Below are 18467 nucleotides of genomic sequence, written 5' to 3'. Positions count from 1 at the left end.
TTTTTCACAGTCTTTCTGCGATCCTACCTGAAAAAATCTGCGACCTATTTTTGAGCCACGAATCAATGCTGTACATAATGCACATGCTTCTTCTTTCCTTTTAAATATGATTGACATCCTGGTGACCCTTAAAAAGCTATTCTGTCTCTTGTTATGGATTCATAGAAGAATAACATGGTAAAGAGATGGCAGTACGCTCCTCCACAGAGATCTACCATCTACCCATCCCAATCTACCACTCCATCCTTTCTCTTTCTTCTTTCTGCACTGCTTCCTTCCTTTCACGCTCCACTCCTCTTTAACATCTCCTCCCTCTCTCCTAGTTTCATCCCACACCTCTTCTCTCATCCCATCAATCTCGCGCCTCTTTTCTTCATCTGATTCTCTGAGGGACCTCATGGCGCATCAAGATGTCAGAGCGTTCGAATGCAAACATTCATCACTGACGTGCATTGAGTGTGTACACACAGAAAGCCACTCAGCGACTGACGTGCCTGGCAAGAGTCATAAATACAGAGAGCAAAGGAGAACAACTTGGGATGGCGTATGTGACAGTTTTCATCTTTTGAGACTCAAGGAGTTTTAGATGTGGATCAAAGGAAAACCCACAAAGACACCTGTTAAAGCAGGTTGTCACGGTGAATTTTATATTGGTCATGTTTATTTGTGAAAAAAATGGGAAGGAAATTGCTCTCCAGTAGCTTAACTGGTGGAGTGGAATGGCGCTAGAAATACCAAGGTCACAAGTTCAATTTCTCAGGAAGTGTATAGCTTGAAAGCATTGTATATTGGTCTGTATAAAACATATGCAAAATACAAATGCCTTTCTATAAAATGTAACTGATTTGGCTAAGCATTGCTTAGCACAAAGTGTGTATCAGATCAACAGATCTTAATGTAGGAATTCAAAGTAACCTTCACATTAGTTGTGAATGTCATTTTAATGGTTTCCACCTTTGCAAAATATAAGAGGCTCTAAATTATTTCCATGCATGGACCTTGACAGTGATTTAAAAGCTGAGCATTCATTGGACTATAAAATGTCTTACAAGCCAGTAGCGACCAACTTCTAAATATACATTTTGAATTACAAATGCTAAATTTCTTCAAAAAATGACTGACTCTCAAGAGACATTAAGGAAATTTTGCCTGAGAGTTGAAAAGAATAAACTTGGTTGCAAAATCTTGCATAATTCGGAATCAAATTTATACGTTTGACAGAATTCTGTCTTTTTTTGGGGGGTTGATGGGAGATCAATACCCTTCTGACCTCTTAAGGTTGGAGTTTGGGACACTTCCAAAGCCATAGTGAGACCTTGACATTAACAAAGGGAGAAAGCTGAGTCTGCAAGCACACAAAGAAAGTGAAAGAGAGAGAGAGAGAGAGAGAGAGAGAGAGAGAGAGAGAGAGAGAGAAGTGCCAGCCACCAATACAGGAGAAAAGTAACAGGAGTGGGCGTTTTTTCTCATATCTGTTTTGAGTCGAATGCATTCATGTGATCGCATTAATGCGACCTCCAAAAAGAAAGCGACTAATTTCACATCCCCGACAGTTAAACGCCTGAGGCACCTCCATGCCAAATGTGTTTAATACAGCGAAGCGTGGCTTGCAATAATACAATCATACTTTTAAATCTTTTAATCTTGCTGCCGTTTAAAGGACTGCGATGCTCCCACGCATGGCATGCAAAATCTGTGCTCTGCTTTAAAACATCCTAATTCAATCAGTAACACGCCACCCCCCTTGAAAACCAGCCTGCCGAGTACCAGTGAGACCCAGCTGGCACCATATGCAGTCTAGAGCCCAAATGAATCTGATTTCAGTGAAGGCTTAACTGAATTCTGCTCTGAATCATAATTCTGAATCTCTGAGTGTGTCACTGTCCTTACTCTCGCACCTTTTCACTTTTATAGTGGAAAATGCATGCATCCTTCTCTGTCCACTTGTCAGTTTGATATTCAGTCAATACGACGTGTGTGTGACCTGAGAAAATGTGCGTTTTGACAGCATATGACCTTTACTGCTTGTTGAGACACACAGGGATGAATGTCTCTCTCTACCTCCCTCTCTCTCACTTCCTGTCTGATACTCCTCCATAAATAATGTTTTAAGTTTCTCCACTGAAAAAATACAATCATTGCATACAACAATACAGTTTTATCCACATACTATGGCATATTTCTTAGACGTTATTACAATATGTGAAAGTAAAAAAGACAAACCACACATCAAATTTCTCAAACTGATGATTCAAACACTGAATAAAAAAAAAGAAAAAAGGGTCAAACTTGTTTCATAATGCTTAAAAACGCGAAACTTACCTTGAGCGCGCAACATGTGGGTATTCCAAAGGAACACAAGGGCAAAAATCCAGCACCTCATCCCGCCGATGCTCCTTATTTTCCCCATCATCACCTTCTTCCCTATATTTCCTTGGCGGTAAATAATCCCTTTAATTTTGCGCTTGGTAAGAGTGCTTTTACCCCCGCTAAAGCCGGTATCTGCAACCACGACAGATGTTGAGGATTGTGAGGACGGGGGAAAGTGCGCGCTCCGCTCCAACGCGTCTGCGAGGCGCTTCTCATTCATCCAAGACGCGGGATAGTTCATCTCCGAGTCCGCGACTTGCCCGGTCGTTTTACTTTCGTGTCTCACGGTTCGGTGCAAGCCCTTATCCTCATCCTCACGTCTAGAACTGAATGAAACGGTGCCTTTAAACCACCGTTTAGTAAGGGACGCGTACCAAGTCTCCGTAGACTGCTCCAAATTTAACGATACGCTCTGCAAGCACCTCTGCGCTGAGCTTGAGTCGCCCTTCGGTGTCCCGAGACGGCACATGATGTCTCAGTGTTGATTCCAGTGAAGTATTAATACGTTAAAGTGTGCCGGATTTAATTTATCCGCTTAGTCCGTTGATATCTCCTGTAAAACCAGGTTGTTTTTGACGTGTTCGCAGCTGGATTATCTACCCGATGATTTTGAGTAGCCTATTTTCACGGCATTCAAAGACTCCTGAAGAAACCATTAGAATCCATGTGCTCATTAGCGTTGTCTTTATCCCTTTGAAAACCCCCTTGGGTGTGTTCTCGATGAAATGTTATAAAATCAATTTAGTTAAGTGTATCCAACAGGTTAACCAAGATGCAAAGGTATCGTGTAACCCAAAAAAATCGTCCAGCATAAATCCTCGAGAACGAATAAACACCTGTAAACTGAAAAGTAGACAAAATGATTAGGCCTATTACAAGTTAGCAAACTGTTTAATCTATAAGTTTAATTAAACCACAACCCCCCCCAGAGGAGGCATGGTGTTTCTTGCAGCGATGGTAAACAACAATACGAACCGTCTTTATCGCTTTATAAACTACTCTGCTCCTACAGTTTATAAATTGCTTTAAGTTCGTGTTCTGTGACGTCCTCAACCTTTCCGCCAATGTAAAGCTTTGGAGACTTAAGTGAAAGTCCCATATATATCTCACCTACGCTGTCCGTTCTGCTGGCTTGTGTGAACGAAAATCTAGTGATGAACGAGAAGCTCTGAGGCGGGCATTGGACACCTGCTGCCTTGACTGAAGTTCAAAAACTTGCCATAAGACTCCGTCAGGGCGGGAGTTTAACTGGTGCTCTCAGAACGGTCATTTTTATTTTATAAGGCTTTGAATGATTCGTTCGCGTTTCCCCTCAGGAATAGTCATTTATGCAGAGCACACTTTGAAGTTGAATTCGCCATCCCGTCGGCTCCGCCCTGCTCTGATCTGATTGGCCAGCGCGCTACAGACTACAGGCGATATTATTTGTCATGGCGAGCACGTGGAAAAGGAAAAGCCTCTGAAACACGGTTCCATGCGCCCCCAGACCGAAACATTGAAGCTCAACAGTCACAAACTGTGAGTTTTCTGTCTCTTTTTATAAAGTTTCTGTCTCATTTTTGTTTTGTCATCAGGATACCTTTATTAAAAAAGAATAAGTGAGCTGACAAAATGGCATAATTTATTTTGGTTAAAGAAATGGAAGTGAGAGCAAAAATGAAAATGCATTTACACACCCTCAAATCGTTCCAAACCTCTATGACTTTTTTTTTTACATTTTATATTAAGAGTATCCTGACTGGTCTTTTTCATACAATGAAATAGATTCGTGATTGGTGTTGGGTAAATTACTTAAAAATGCTACATATTACTAATTATTTCTCTAAAATTGTAATCAGATTACTTTACAAATTACTTCACTGAAACGTAATCACATTACTTTACTTTTGTGTAACTTTCTACAACACTTCTCCGTTCAACAAATTCAAAATAATATCTTTATTTCTTTCTTGTTCGTTGTTACACACAAGTCATACACTCAGCACCTCACATTTCTCATTCACAATGACTTGTTACAGGCCATGTAATTCATGTACTCTACATAAAGAATATATATTAACAATAAGCATAACCCTATAATGCACTTAAATATAATTAAAACAATTGAAAGTCAGAACTTTTAATCTAATCACAAGAATTTCAAATGTAATGCATTAGACTACTTTTTTAGATTAGCCTACAGTATGTAATTACATTGTAACTGGATTACACCCAACTCTGATGGTGTCTAGGGCTGTCTAGCTAAAAAACTAAATTGAAAAGAAAAAGCACCATAAAAGTAGCCCATACAATTTGTGTGCTATTTTCCAAATGTGCAGAAGCCATATGATTCATTTGCGTAAAGAACAGGCCAAAATGTAAAACTTTGGTAACACTTTACAATAAGGTTCCATTCGTTAATGTTAGTTAATGTATTAGATATTCTGAACTAACAATGCGCAATATATTTTTTACATATTTCATTAATGATAGTTAATTTAATTGTTAATTGTTCATTGTTAGTTGATGTTAGTTCATAGTGCATCAACTAATGTTAACGGATGCAACTTCTGACTTAAAAATGTATTATTATATGTTGAAATTTACATTAACCAAGATTAAATCATGCTTAATAAGTATTGTTCATTGTTAGTTCACGTTAACTAATGTTGTTAACAAACGTTAACAAATGGAACCTTGTTGTAAAGTGTTACCGAAACTTGGTAAAAATGTAAATAACACTAGTTTGTGTACCATCTGATATGGCACTTCAAGATGAATCACATAAGGTTTGACATAAATGATATCAAGCGTAATCTTTGTGTTCTTGTTTTTCTAGTGACTGATCGCCCTTGAAATAAAACCTTTGGAAAAGAGCAGCCTTGTCGTGTTACACGGAAGACAGAAAATCATACTGTTTTGGAATGACATGAGGGCAAGAAAATGATGACAGAATTTTCATTTTTGTATGAAATATTGCTTTATTTCAAACAGAAGAATGCATGGTAAAGATATCCGGTAGATAAGGACATGCATGAATGAATACAATATCGAAATTAGGAGCAGTTAAGAGTGTCAAGGACAGTGCGCTCCAATATTGAGCCAGCATAACGATATCAAGTCATTACAATTAAGGACATTATGTGTTTTCATTAAATGGCACATTAATGATTAAAATCTTGAAAATGATTTTAGATTTTACTGGCTCTATAAATCATGTCAGACTCAATCCAGGATTTCTTCAAATTATGGTCAAAGAAGGATGACAGCTCTTATAAGGGAATTAATAGCCCATTGGAATTTTGGTAATGATCTTTTATAAATTATTATTAAATTGTATTGATTTCATTTTATATATGTGGATTTATTTTCATTTATTTGTATGTATTTATGTATGTATGAATGTATTTATTTTATGTATAACAATAATAAGAACTGTAATTTATTGTTTAATGGATAAATAAATTGATATGCATTTAATTTAATAACAATAACACAATTCTGATTTCATAATTTATTTATTATTTTTAATTATTTCTTAAATGCTCAAAAAATACATTTATATGTTAATTAGCTTCCAAAACTGTGCTGTTGCTGCTCACAAAATAAAATGTATTATTGCAAAAGACCATAAGCTCTACAGAAGTAGCTTCTGTTGAGAAGCTAATGAAAGTCAGGTGGCAATGGTGATTGACCAGTAGTCAGGAGGGGGACTGTACTTGCTCCCAACTGAACTTTCTTCATTTCTCAGTGGCAGAATGTGTTAATACTCTACCCTCTGCCTGGGCTGGTCATTACTTGGTGTCTATTAAGTATGTAATTGGAACAACTAATTCCAAAACCGATTTGATTTGCAATTACGTCCATCCCCATTCCAGGGCACTATTCATTTAAAGCCTGTCTTGCCGAGACAGCAATAGTGGACTGACATGAGGACCCAGGTGCACACACGCACACACATTCGTGATACCAATCTGCTGCTCTGCCTTGAATTAAATGTTCCTCAAGTCACATCTCTTACTATGTTTTTTCCTCTGTGTAAATGGTTTCCACTCACTTCATGTCAGAGTTACTTGTTACATCCAGAAAAAAAAAAGATCAGTTTAACCAACCACTACCTCTTGAGACAGCATATATTAATTCATCTGATTAAAGTTTAACATATAGATAATTAAAATAGAAGTAATTACATTCCTTTTATACCTGATATATGTGGAGCTTTCATCATTGATTTGAGCTTCCTAACCAGCACAACAGAGCATCATTGACTCAACAAGTGTTGTAAATTTGGGGTGGAATTATCTTTTTGTCCAAGCAATGACAGGTGGCAGACGTTTGGACAGCATTTGTGGCATAATGTTAATTACTACAGAAATACATTTGGACTTTTTCCTTTTTTTCTGTTTAAAAAAAATTATAGAAGTTACAGTGAGGCACTTACAATAGAAGTGAATGTGGCCTACTAGTTATCATTAAAATACTCACTGTTTCAAACATATAGCCACAAGACATAAACAATATACTCGTTAACAGGATTTTAGTGTGATAAAATCGCTTATTAAACTTTTGTGTGTAAAGTTATATCCAGTTTTCAATTTCATTGCAATGCCGAGAAGGGGCGGGTTTATCCCTGTCTCTTTGGCCTACTGATATGTTGAATACATTCGTAACACTTGTTATAATCAAAAAGTAATCAAGGCATTTTAATAATGCACATTTATTCAGGTTATGTTATAACTTCTGTCCATCTATTCCAGCCATAAGAGTGTGCAAGCTGTGAGTTGTCTCAATGTTTGCTCTAGAAGGAAAGAAAAACATTCAGCCTGGGTCTCGATGACATTCAGCATTCAGAGGATACAATCTCATCTTTCTCTTAAGATGCAGCATTTTCTTTTTCTCTCACCTATAGTGTTTATCTAAATTAATTACAGTAATTGTTTGAGTGATGGGAGCCAGGTGATAGGGTGAGATGGTATTCGTAAATCCGACAGTACTTTTCTTCCATTATTTTCAGACAAAGTGAGACTTTGTGGTTCCAGCTAATCAGTGTATTATTTCTAAATAACATCTCCTGCGTAGATCAACAGTTCACCATATTTGGATAGTTTCCATAAAGATCTGTATGGTTAATGTATTAGAACCCTGTACTTGTAAATGATGATGTAAATGAATTTGCATATGCCTATAATTATGGTTGTTTCTGTAATCTGTTTCGGTCTTTGCCATTGGAAATGTGGAGAACTTTGTCTTCAGTAAACTCTCTCTCTCTCTATTGATTGAAACTTCAACTTTGACTCCTGGTCTTCATTGTTCATGCTGGTCTCTTTACTGGGTATCGGCTAACTGTATTAAACAGCCATAAACCCTGTGATCCAGCAAAAACGATGATTTAAACAACTTTAATGGCTATAAACCCTCCAAAAACTCACTTTCATTGTAAGTGTCTCACCTTAATTTTTCTCTTCTTTTTTTTTTTTTTAAGAAAAAGAAGATTGAGTCTAACATCATTTTTGTGGTAATCAGCATTATGACACAAATTCAGTTGATTGAGTTTAACATTTCTATTTAACCTGGAATATGCCTTTAAAGGCTGCAAGATTTATATTTTAGCGTAAAATAGTACGAGGACATTTTCTTGGCAGGGTTCATGAGAATCACCCATTTAGGAAACCTGTTTGAAAACAGACATTATTTTGACAATTCTGTTTGGTGTTGCTAGTGCCGCAGAAATTACACATGTCAGCTTTAATTTATAGCCATGATGAATCTTGAACCACACATGACCATATTCTGTAAATAAAGATAAAGATGTAGCAAACCCCCGCACCCACCCAACCCCAGCTATCTGCCCTCTTGCATCTGTATTTAAAAGTATTTAAAATACATCAATAATTATTTCGGTCAGCACTGTAACCGGTGGGATTAAATGGGTTAAAGTACAAAAGTAAATATGTAATACAAGGTTGTGCCTGTTGTATTTATGTGAATGTCATTTTACACATTTGTGACTATTTGTCTGCAACTTAAGAACAAAACTTTTGAGTCTGTGAGTACAGATTGCAACATTCAACTTTTTAAGTTTTCTCATCAGGGCTGTGAGTGTAAATTTACAAGTGCAATTATTAATTGTAAAAGTTCTCAAATTCAAATCTACCAGCTATCGAGTTTTGTTAAATTGTTTTCCTTCATAGCCCACCTAGTCCACAAATAGCACTACCTAATATAACATCTATTGAAACTCAACCTGGAATGTATTCAGTTACTGGTCTTTGATCTATCCCTATTCTGTCAATCACATTTACGAGAATGTATGAAGATGCCCTATTCATGATTTTAAAGCCGACACTTTCTGAGACACTGCTAAATCAATTTTGCATTTCAAGGCATCAGATCACTATGTGAAGAGAACGAGTTTACCAGATGGAGTGTGCACATGCTTATGTGTTTGTATATGAGTGTTTGTGTGGTGTGCATGCATGTGTTTATGGGATACCAGGTTCATATAACGCACTAAAGGTTGTCAATCAAAACAAAGCACTTAAGGGAAATGCTGTACCAACAGGCTAAATCAATAGCTGGTTATAATAAGGTAAAATCCTCAACTACGAATTCTGATAAGCTCTGATTTAAGTAAAAGCCGACTTGCTGATACATTAAGGCATTTTGTTTACAAACCTTAATTTATAAATATTTCCCTGTGGGACAGTGTTTTATACTACGGTTTTCCCAAAGGAAATACAATATATTTGAAGCATATGCATTAAATAAGTAATTTAAATGGCGAGATGCTATTAGTATACCTACATTTGTCCACATTTGTTACATTATTGTTAGTAAATAATAGCCCATATGAAAGGAAATCACATCTGAGATTTTTTTAAAACTGTATATCAATTGTTTCTCCTAAACAGCAACGATATTAAATGGAATGCTGGAGACTACTCAGGTATTTCCCTTGAGAAAAAGACCCAATTAATCTCACATGTGTCTCTTTTAAAGTTTCCGAAAAGATCTCAACAATGTTACAAACTGTGGTCTGATTTGCCAATAAACCAAGGTCTGCAATCAAAAGTCAATTTGAACTCAAAACTTTATCTTAAAGGAATGTATAGTAGAAAAAATACTTTAAAAGTTTTATTTTTCTCCCACACACCTATCATATATCTTCTGAAGATATGGATTCAACCATTGGAGTCGTTTGGATACATTTTATGCTGTCTTTATGTTTTTTGGAGCTTCAAAGTTGTAGTAGCCATTCACTTGCATTGTATTGACCTACAGAACTGAGATATTATTCTAAAAATATTTGTTTGTGTTCAGCAGAACAAAAAGTCAGACACATCTGGGATGAGATACATTTTGGGTGAAATATTCCTTTAATCCAAGATCAAATGATCTGAGCTACGCTATCCACATTTATTTTATAGCACTATACTCTTATTGCATATCAACAATTGTCTCATTTGTGACTATAATTTTAGGAGACACATCTGAGACAAAGTTGATACTTACATAAAACATAACTAAGAACTCAATTAAGTCCCTTGAGCTATGAAAGAGCAACCATTACACAATAAATCTAGGAGTTCAGAGGATGAAAAAACAAACAAAAAATTAAAAAAGGATATATCCAAGGCACTCAGACTTAAGTATAAAATTTTAGAAATCCTTTATTGGGGGAGTCACGTAATTCCATGTGGATGTGTGAGCGGAGAGCTCTGCGCACTTTGCTAGTTTTATTACTATTTGTGTCATAAACCAGTGAGATACACCCTGATTGTTAACTGTTCTAGGAAGACAATCTGTCAAAAAATTCAAAATGCTCAGGCTCTGGATATATTAAAAGACCCTTATGTGCTCAAGCTGAAAGCCCTGGACAGAAATCTGGCATGAAATGATTTGATGAATGTGTCGGCAATGTTGACGAAGGTCGTTGGGACTTGGAGTATTTTGCTGTAATACGTCGATCAATCACTTCCATGGAGACACAATTCTCTGAGTTGGTTACAAGATTGTCGGATATTGAGAAACGGATCGATTATCTAGAGTCATCGGAGAGGGACCAAGATAGATTTGGAACACATTTGGGAAAAACTGGAGGATTTGGAGAATCGTAATCGACCAAACAACGTCTGAATTGTTGGAATTCCTGAGCATGAGGAAGGCCAAGATATGGTAAAATTCCTAGACGGGGTCTTCACGAGTCTGCTTGACATAACAGGCCAAAAGCTGGAAATCAAGCGAGCTCACAGGGTTCTGGAGATTCACGGAGGGAGACAGGCCCCAATCAATTCTGGCCAAAATTCTGAGATCATCTGATAAAGATCTCCTGCTACGCGAGGCGAGGAGTAAAGGAAGGCTTTCTTGGAATAACCACAACATTTTCTCAGACTGCGAATTTGACAAGAGAGAAACGTGAATGATTCTGAGAATGCAAGAAACACTAACATCAACAGAATGTCACTTCTGCACAGATGTTTCCGGCCAAACTGAGAACAGATACTAAGGATGGCCGTAGATAATTTACATGCCCAGAGCAAGCATTGTCCTACATAAAGACATTGGAATGAGTAAGCCATTTTGTGATTTTCATGTACATATTATATTATATACATATATGTACATACATATTTTTCATTTCTTTTTGTGCTGGTTCTGTCAAGAGGCTAGAGTTTGTTTTGTGTAATATAATTTATTTGGGACAGCTTGTGGATGAATCTGCTCATTTTGGGTGCTTATTCCTCCTGTTGGAGCTGGTTCTGTGCTATATTTCTTGCAGGACTTTGGAGAGCATTTGACTACCCAAAGAACTGAAAGGCCCATGTTTGTGTGTGTGTGTGTGTGCTGGAGCTTGTTTTGTGGAGGAACACAGCTTTGAGACAGTTAAGTGGATGAATCTACACAGTTTTTTGTGTTTATTCAGCTTATGGGCTGGTGTTTGTTTAGGATGGGCACCGGTTGGCACTCTTGTGCACCGGGTTAATGCGCACGTTTAAAAAAAAATATATTTTTTTGTTCTAGGGAAAGTTTGGGGGTTGATTGTTGCACCAATGTGGAATATGGTCTTTATATTTAAAATTTTGACACACAATATAATTTTTCAAATATGTTAAATGTCAAATGTTAATATGAGTGGATTGTCTCTCTCCACATTGAATGTGAATGGGTTGGGGCACCCAATAAAAAGAAGGAAGGTTATTTATTTAATTAAACTAAAGAAATATGACATAGTGTTTCTTCAAGAAATGCATCTTTCACCTCAGGAAGCCGAAAAATTTGGGAAGATATGGGGTGGGCATGTTTTCTTTAGTGCTGGCTCAAGTAAGAGCAGGGGAGTCATTATATTGATTGGTAAACATCTACAACTCAAATGTCTCAAACAGATTAATGATAAATTAGGAAGGGTCATAATTGTTTTAGCAGAAATTCATGGGCAAAGGTTTTTGATTTTGGCTAATATTTACACACCTAACACTGGTGATCAGAGCTTTTTTATAGATCTTGAAGGGTTTTTGCAAGCTGCTGGCACCCCTCATAATATAATATTGGGAGGATACTTTAATCTATCGATGGATTCAGTCCTTGGTCATAGTTAAGCAAAAGTGTGTAAGCCCCCTAGAGCAACATTGACAATTCACAGGATGTGTAAAAATCTTGCAGATATTTGGAGACATTTGAGCCCATCTGGTAGGGACATTACATTTTTTTAAGATTTATTCTAGAATATATTTATATATATATACCTAAGTCCTCATTTCATCTGTTGTTGATAGCTCAATTGGAAACATCTTAGTCTCAGATCACACCCAGGTGAGTTTAGAGGTGTTGCCACATATAGAGAAAAACAAATCTTATAGTTGGCACTTTAATGTATCCCTTTTTCAAAATCCTGTTTTCCAACAAATATCAAAGGCTGAAAATCAGTGTTTATATGGAGACCAACTGGTCCCCAGTATCCTATGTGGGCGTGGCTTGGGAGGCAAGACAGTCATACTTTGAGTTGAGGGATAAAGCAGTGAAGCTTTTGGCTAGATATATAAAGCAGAGAGAGTCTTTTTCAACCATTCCCTCAGTGAAATCTGCTGGTGGTGAATTTTTTCACTGGGCCATTGACATTAATAATGCTTTCAAAGAATTCTATCTTGATCTCTATAGTTCGATGTCTTCGTCTACTGATGAAGATATTACAAACTTTGTGGAACAATTAGAACTCCCTAAATTGACGAATGAGCTAAAAATTTATCTTGAATCTGAGATAACCTTGGAGGAGCTTGGCGAGGTAATTAAAGCCCAGTCTAGAGGCAAGGCTCCGGGGCCAGATGGCTTTGCCGCTGAATTATTTTGATCTTATGCTACAGAACTGGCTGCACTTTTTTTAGAAGTATTTTCAGAATCATTAAAGAATGAAAAGCTTCCGCCAACCATGACACAATCCCCGATCAGTCTGATTCTGAAAAAGGACAAAGATCCAAGCGAGTGTAAGAGCTACTGCACAATTTCCTTAATCCAGCTAAACATTCAAATATTGTCAAAAATGTTGGCAAATCTATTAAGTTATGACATCTCTTATACATATAGATCAGGTGGGGTTTATTCGGCGCCGCAGCTCTTCTGATAACATTAGGCATTTCTTCAATATTATGAGGTCAGTAGTGAATATTATGACTCCGGTCACTGACATCACACTTGATGCCAAAAAGGCATTTGATATGGTAGAATGGGATTATCTTTTTAAGATTTTGGAAATGTATGGGTTTGGGAGAAAGTTTATTGTATAGATTAAGTTGCTTTATAAATTGATGTTATTCAAATGAATTGTATTCCAAAATTCAACTACCTGCTACAGTCTCTCCCTGTAGATATCCCCCTCTCTAACTTCAAGCTATTTGATAGCATAGCGAAGTCCTTCATTTGGAATGGTAAGCATCCGTAAGCACTCGGTATGGACAAAATGTCCAGAGTGTTTATTTCAGAGATTTATCTAAGTGTTGCGTTGATCTTATGGCTGAACCCCAAATTATGTATTAATAAGTCCCCTTTCTGCTGGTCAGAATGGATTGTGAGGGGGTAGTGTGTTGAGATCCTTTGAAAATTTGGTTCAACATTTTGGGATCCCCAGATCTAATTTTTTTAGGTATTTACAGCTGCACCACTTGCTCTGTACTATTTTTGGGATAGCATACACACCCCTAAATCAGCAGATACTATGGGAGTGGTGATTACTGCTTTTGGAAAAGGTCATGAGGCATCAGTGTATAACTCCCTGCTAATTCAGAGCCTGGAGGATGCAACTTCTCTCAAGAGATTATGGGAGAAAGATTTAAACTTGGAGGAGGGAGAGGGGGGGGTGCGTGTAGAAAACGAATAGAATGGGCCTTCTTGAACTCATGTAAGAGAATGAGAATGAGGGATGGCAGTAGAGATAAAGTGCACAGTAGATAAAGACAATCTTTGACAATGAAGGATAGAAAGAGAGAGAAGGAGGGTGAAAGAAAAGACGCTTGCGGGGAGAGAAGACAGAAAAAGTAGAAAAGAGAGTGATGGATAGGCAGAGAGGAGATAAGAGAGGTCTGTAGGTGGTACATGTATATAATACCCATGCATTATCTCCCATGTGTTTCTTCTGCGTGGTGTCTATAGCCTCAGACAAAATACTGCTACAGTCTGTCGGACTAGATGGTCAGATGGAAAAAGATTGAGTGAACTAGTTTGATGTATAGTACCTATGCACGTTACTGTTTATCAGTGGTGTTTGCGAAGGCAAGCATCACTAGTACCATTGCTCATGCTTGGGTTAGGGATTTAAACAGACTCCTTCTTAGCCTTGAGTATTAACCCTTCCTTGGCCTTGCAGAAATTTTGGACACATTTAGAAACATTTAAAAAAAAAAAAACGGTTCAAAATTATCCACAAGACCAAGGAAGGGTTAATATTCTGGGTTCAGTACAAGTTAAGCTCAATCAACAGCATTTGTGGCTAAATGTTCATTACCACAAAATGTATTTAAATTTTAACCCTCCTATTCTTAAAAAAATAGAAAAACTAGCAAAACTAGTAAAAGAAACATCATGGTTACTGATTAACCTCCGTTCCCTGATGGAGGGAACAAAACGTTGTGTCGATGAGTTGACACTAGGGGTTCACTCTTTGGAGCCCAGACATCTCTGATTTTTGAGAAAAGGCCAATGAGAATTAGCATGTGGAATTTGCATGCCACTCCCCCGTACATACGGGTATAAAAGGAGTGCCGCTTGCAAACACACACTCAGGTTTCGCACTGAGGAGCCGTTTCAGGGCTTGGTTCAGTTTTGTGGCAAGATGGACACAATGTCTCATTCCCTCCATCAGGGAATGGAGGTTACATCAGTAACCATGACGTTCCCTATCTGTCACTCACTCAACATTGTGTCGATGAGTTGACACTAGTGGTCCCAATAAAAAACGCCACAAGAGCTGAACTGAGTTACGCAGACTGGCGGTTCGAGACGGGCAGAACTCTGTGTGCCTCGTAGCCAGAGCATCAAGCTGTCACATAACTACCACCAACACATTGACAGTCATGAAGCAGTCCCCTACACCTTGGGGAGCAGCTAACTGCTCAGAAGGTTAAGGACTGGATCGCCCAGCCGTAGCCTTCTCTCTATTGTTCTCCCCAAAAAAGGAATGAAATCGTTCAGCTGAGGGCCATATAAGGTCCATGTTGGGGGGTGTCCCTCCAAAGAAGAGGACACCGCAGAGACCCCTGAGAGGGGGGGGACTTCTAAGTGGAATACAACACACGGTCTTACTGGGTCGAAGCAGAAGCACGCCGTGTGGAGCGGCACCGAGGTAGGTCCTACCCAAAGAGGGGAGGAGTTACTACAAACATGGTGACCAAGGACGGAGGGCCTTCTGCCCAAAGAAGACGTGGTTTATCAGCGGGGAATCCATTTTGCGGAATATACATCACACATGGTTACCTAAGGAGACAACCAGCATACGTGGAGCACTTACCTCAGTACGGGGGCCTAAGTGACACACGTAATGGGGCAAGAAGGACCGCCAACAACTCGAGGCAGTTGAAGCATGCAGTCACGGCCAGTCCAAGGGCCGGCGACTGAGTGCCCATTGCACATGGCGCCCCAGCCATGCTGGGAGGCATCTGTCGTAACCACGACGTGCCTGTGGACCTGGTCTAGGGGAACTCCTGCATAGGAACAATAGGTCTGACTAGGGGCTGAATAGGCAGCGACAAGCCTGCGTAACAAGAACGTGGTATGTGCGCAAAGCTGTGTGACTGTCGCTGGGGATGCCATATGCCCCAGGAGCCTCTGAAAAGATTTCAGTGGGACCAGCATATTCTGTCTGAACGCATGCAGACAGTCCAGCACTTACTGCACGGTCGTTGGTGAGGCGCGCTGTCATCGAGACGAGTCTAACTCCATACCGAGAAAAGAGATGCTCTGAACCGGGGCGAGCTTGCTCTTTTCCCAGTTGACCCGAAGCCCAAAACGGCTGAGGGCTGCCTCTGTGTGAGCATCTTGAATGTGAGTCTGTGCAGAGCCCGGTTCAGAACTCGCAGGTCCAAGATTGGCCCCAACCCGCTGCCTTTTTTGGGTATGATAAGGTAGGGGCTGTAAAACCCCTTCCGGCTGGGAAACTGAATCGCATAGCCGAGTCGGACGGTCCTGATCAACCAGTGCGACGTGTTGGGGAGCACGCGCGGGATCAAAGGAACCTACGGGTGGCGTCGGAGCACTGCGGGTAGCTCCACGTCGTCAGTCTAAGCTGTCAGCCTACAGGCTCTGTCCCGTAGGTAAAAGCCTCATACCCGTAGGTAAAAGGACCGAGTCGGGGAGCAGCTGGGGTGGCTTGCCCTCTTACGAAGCCGAGCCGTGACCGCAATGTAGCCATGGGCATGTCTAACCTTCCACGAACACTGACTCTGCATGGGTGGCACCAAAACACGTATGGCAGCGATCGTGGCCGTCAGAAGCGGTGAGATATCGACCACAACCAGGAAATATACACAAAGGAAAAAGGCATTGCTTTCGTTTGCGCCACTCTTTTAGAGAAAAATATACTCTTTTGTGTATTTATATATATACGTGTGTGTGTGTGTATATATATATATATATATATATATATATATATATATATATATATATATAGGAAGCTCTGCTCTGCTGTCGAAGCACCTAGGGGTGTTGATCAACACAACTGTAGTGTGCAAGGGGGAGAACAGCTGTAATGTGCTGTAGATCCAACAGCTTTAGAGAGAGAGATGAATGGAACGGCAGGAGGGATTCAGCTCTGCGAATGCGTCCGCTCGTCTCCGAAGAAGAAATCTGAGTGTGTGTTTGCAAGCGGCACTCCTATTATAACCATATGTCTGGGGGAGTGGCATGCAAATTCCACATGCCAATTCTCATTGGCTTTTTCTCAAAGATCAGAAATGTCTGGGTTCCCAAGAGTGAATCCCTAGTGTCAACTCATCGACACTACGTCAAGTGAGTGACAGACTGGGAACTCTGGATAACAGCGAGGCACTTACAGCGGAAGTGAATGGGTGCCAATCCATTCATGTTATAATACTTAAAATATGCCAGCATTAAAATATGATGGGCATTCATCAGTCATTTGGTATTTGAATATTTAAGCTCATAAAAAACTAGTATTTGAATATTCTATTATTTAAATGAAGGTAATTAATGAGGTTGTGCCACCTCCCTAAACGCAGGACAGCATTTGGAAACTATGCTTTTTCTTGTGTGGCTTCTCGTCAGTGGAATATGTTGCCTATAGAGTTGATAAGAAGTACAAACTTTTACACATTCTCACGTCTGGCAAAGAAATGTCTTTTGTCAAATCAAATTTGCGCCCATATGTGACCGATGTTGTGCATGTAATGACTTGAATTTTTTATTATTATTTATTTGGTCAATGTAAATTTCATTATTCATGTATGTATGATGTATTATGTATTTTATTAAAACATCAGCCTGCCCACGGACTACGGGTGGAAATTAGCTCTTGAGCTAAAACCTGGTACTATGCATCTTTCCCCTTGAGGTTAATGTTTATTGTACTGTTTCTCTAAATAAATATTTTTTTTTTCTTTTTAAATTGAAAAAACAAGCTTCTAATTATAATCAAAACAAGCTTATATCATGTCCTGTGTGTTTTATATATATATATATATATATATATATATATATATATATATATATATATATATATATATATATATATATATATATATATATCAGTGGCGGCTGCTGGTCTTTCAAAGAGGGAAGCTCATTTTCGGCCTACATTATAAACTTATTTACCCTATTTTTTGCACTAAATCAATCTTAGGTGTTGATCTGCCCTGCTGTTTAATTCTAATTTTTTCCTCGTAAGGAAGACTTTCAAATGGCTTCGCCAAAATCAGGTCGACAATATTAGCACCGTCTGCCATCGTGCGCAGTTTCACCCGTACGACGCTAGCCTAGCATACTGTATGAATGAATGAATGAACGAACGAACGAACGAACGAACGCATGCTCTAAAACAAAATATATTAAACTTGGTAAAACTGAAACAAGGAATGTGGTGTATAATTGTGTGAAATGTATTATGCAAATTGACTAGCAATTTCACCAAACAAATATAAAGAAATAGGTTGCAGCAGTTTGTTTTTCGACTACACTTGAGAAATCCGCGATGGGACTGAGCGCGAAATAGCTTCAGTGACTTCTTATAGTACAGATTCGCTGTCAATCAAAAGGAGATGCAGTCTTTCGACAGATCCTCCAATCATCACGCGGAAGCCCGGAGTCCGGGCCAGCCCACTCCTCATTCACCCCCAGAGACGCTGAGCGTCCGTGGGCTGGACATAATCGCAGCATTTATCCAATGACCGTCTATTTTCGGAGCACTGAAAAAACTGTTCAGAGCAGCCCCATTGAAGTCAATGGACGCTCGGCTTCAACAGGAAATGCACTGATGCTACGGGAATGTATGAGAAGTAAATCGAGTCAGCCGACCTGCTATATGTAATGTAGCTGATTCTGAAACGAACTCGTCTTCGAGATGAACGTGTTCTAATGCATTTTTAGTCAATAAATTGTTTACACAATAGTACATATTTGAC

The 18467-nt window shown here is 38.9% G+C and overlaps 1 protein-coding gene across 1 annotated transcript in view; it reads right to left on the bottom strand.

Moving 5' to 3' along the window:
* The window catches only part of LOC127643612 (protein sidekick-1-like), a 337771-nt gene extending 335115 nt beyond the window's left edge, over positions 1–2656 (bottom strand). Inside the window, exon 1 of the mRNA XM_052126405.1 lies at positions 2323–2656. Within this exon, the coding sequence (XP_051982365.1) occupies positions 2323–2611 (289 nt within the window). The 5' untranslated portion in view covers positions 2612–2656. The remainder of the gene's footprint in view (positions 1–2322) is intronic.
* Positions 2657–18467: the final 15811 nt, after the last annotated feature.

The sequence above is a fragment of the Xyrauchen texanus genome, chromosome 5 (assembly GCF_025860055.1).
Source record: "Xyrauchen texanus isolate HMW12.3.18 chromosome 5, RBS_HiC_50CHRs, whole genome shotgun sequence".
In the NCBI taxonomy this organism is placed as follows: Eukaryota; Metazoa; Chordata; class Actinopteri; order Cypriniformes; family Catostomidae; genus Xyrauchen; species Xyrauchen texanus.
The sequence above is the reverse complement of the archived record's forward strand: the minus strand, read 5'-3'. Positions and strand labels throughout refer to the sequence as shown.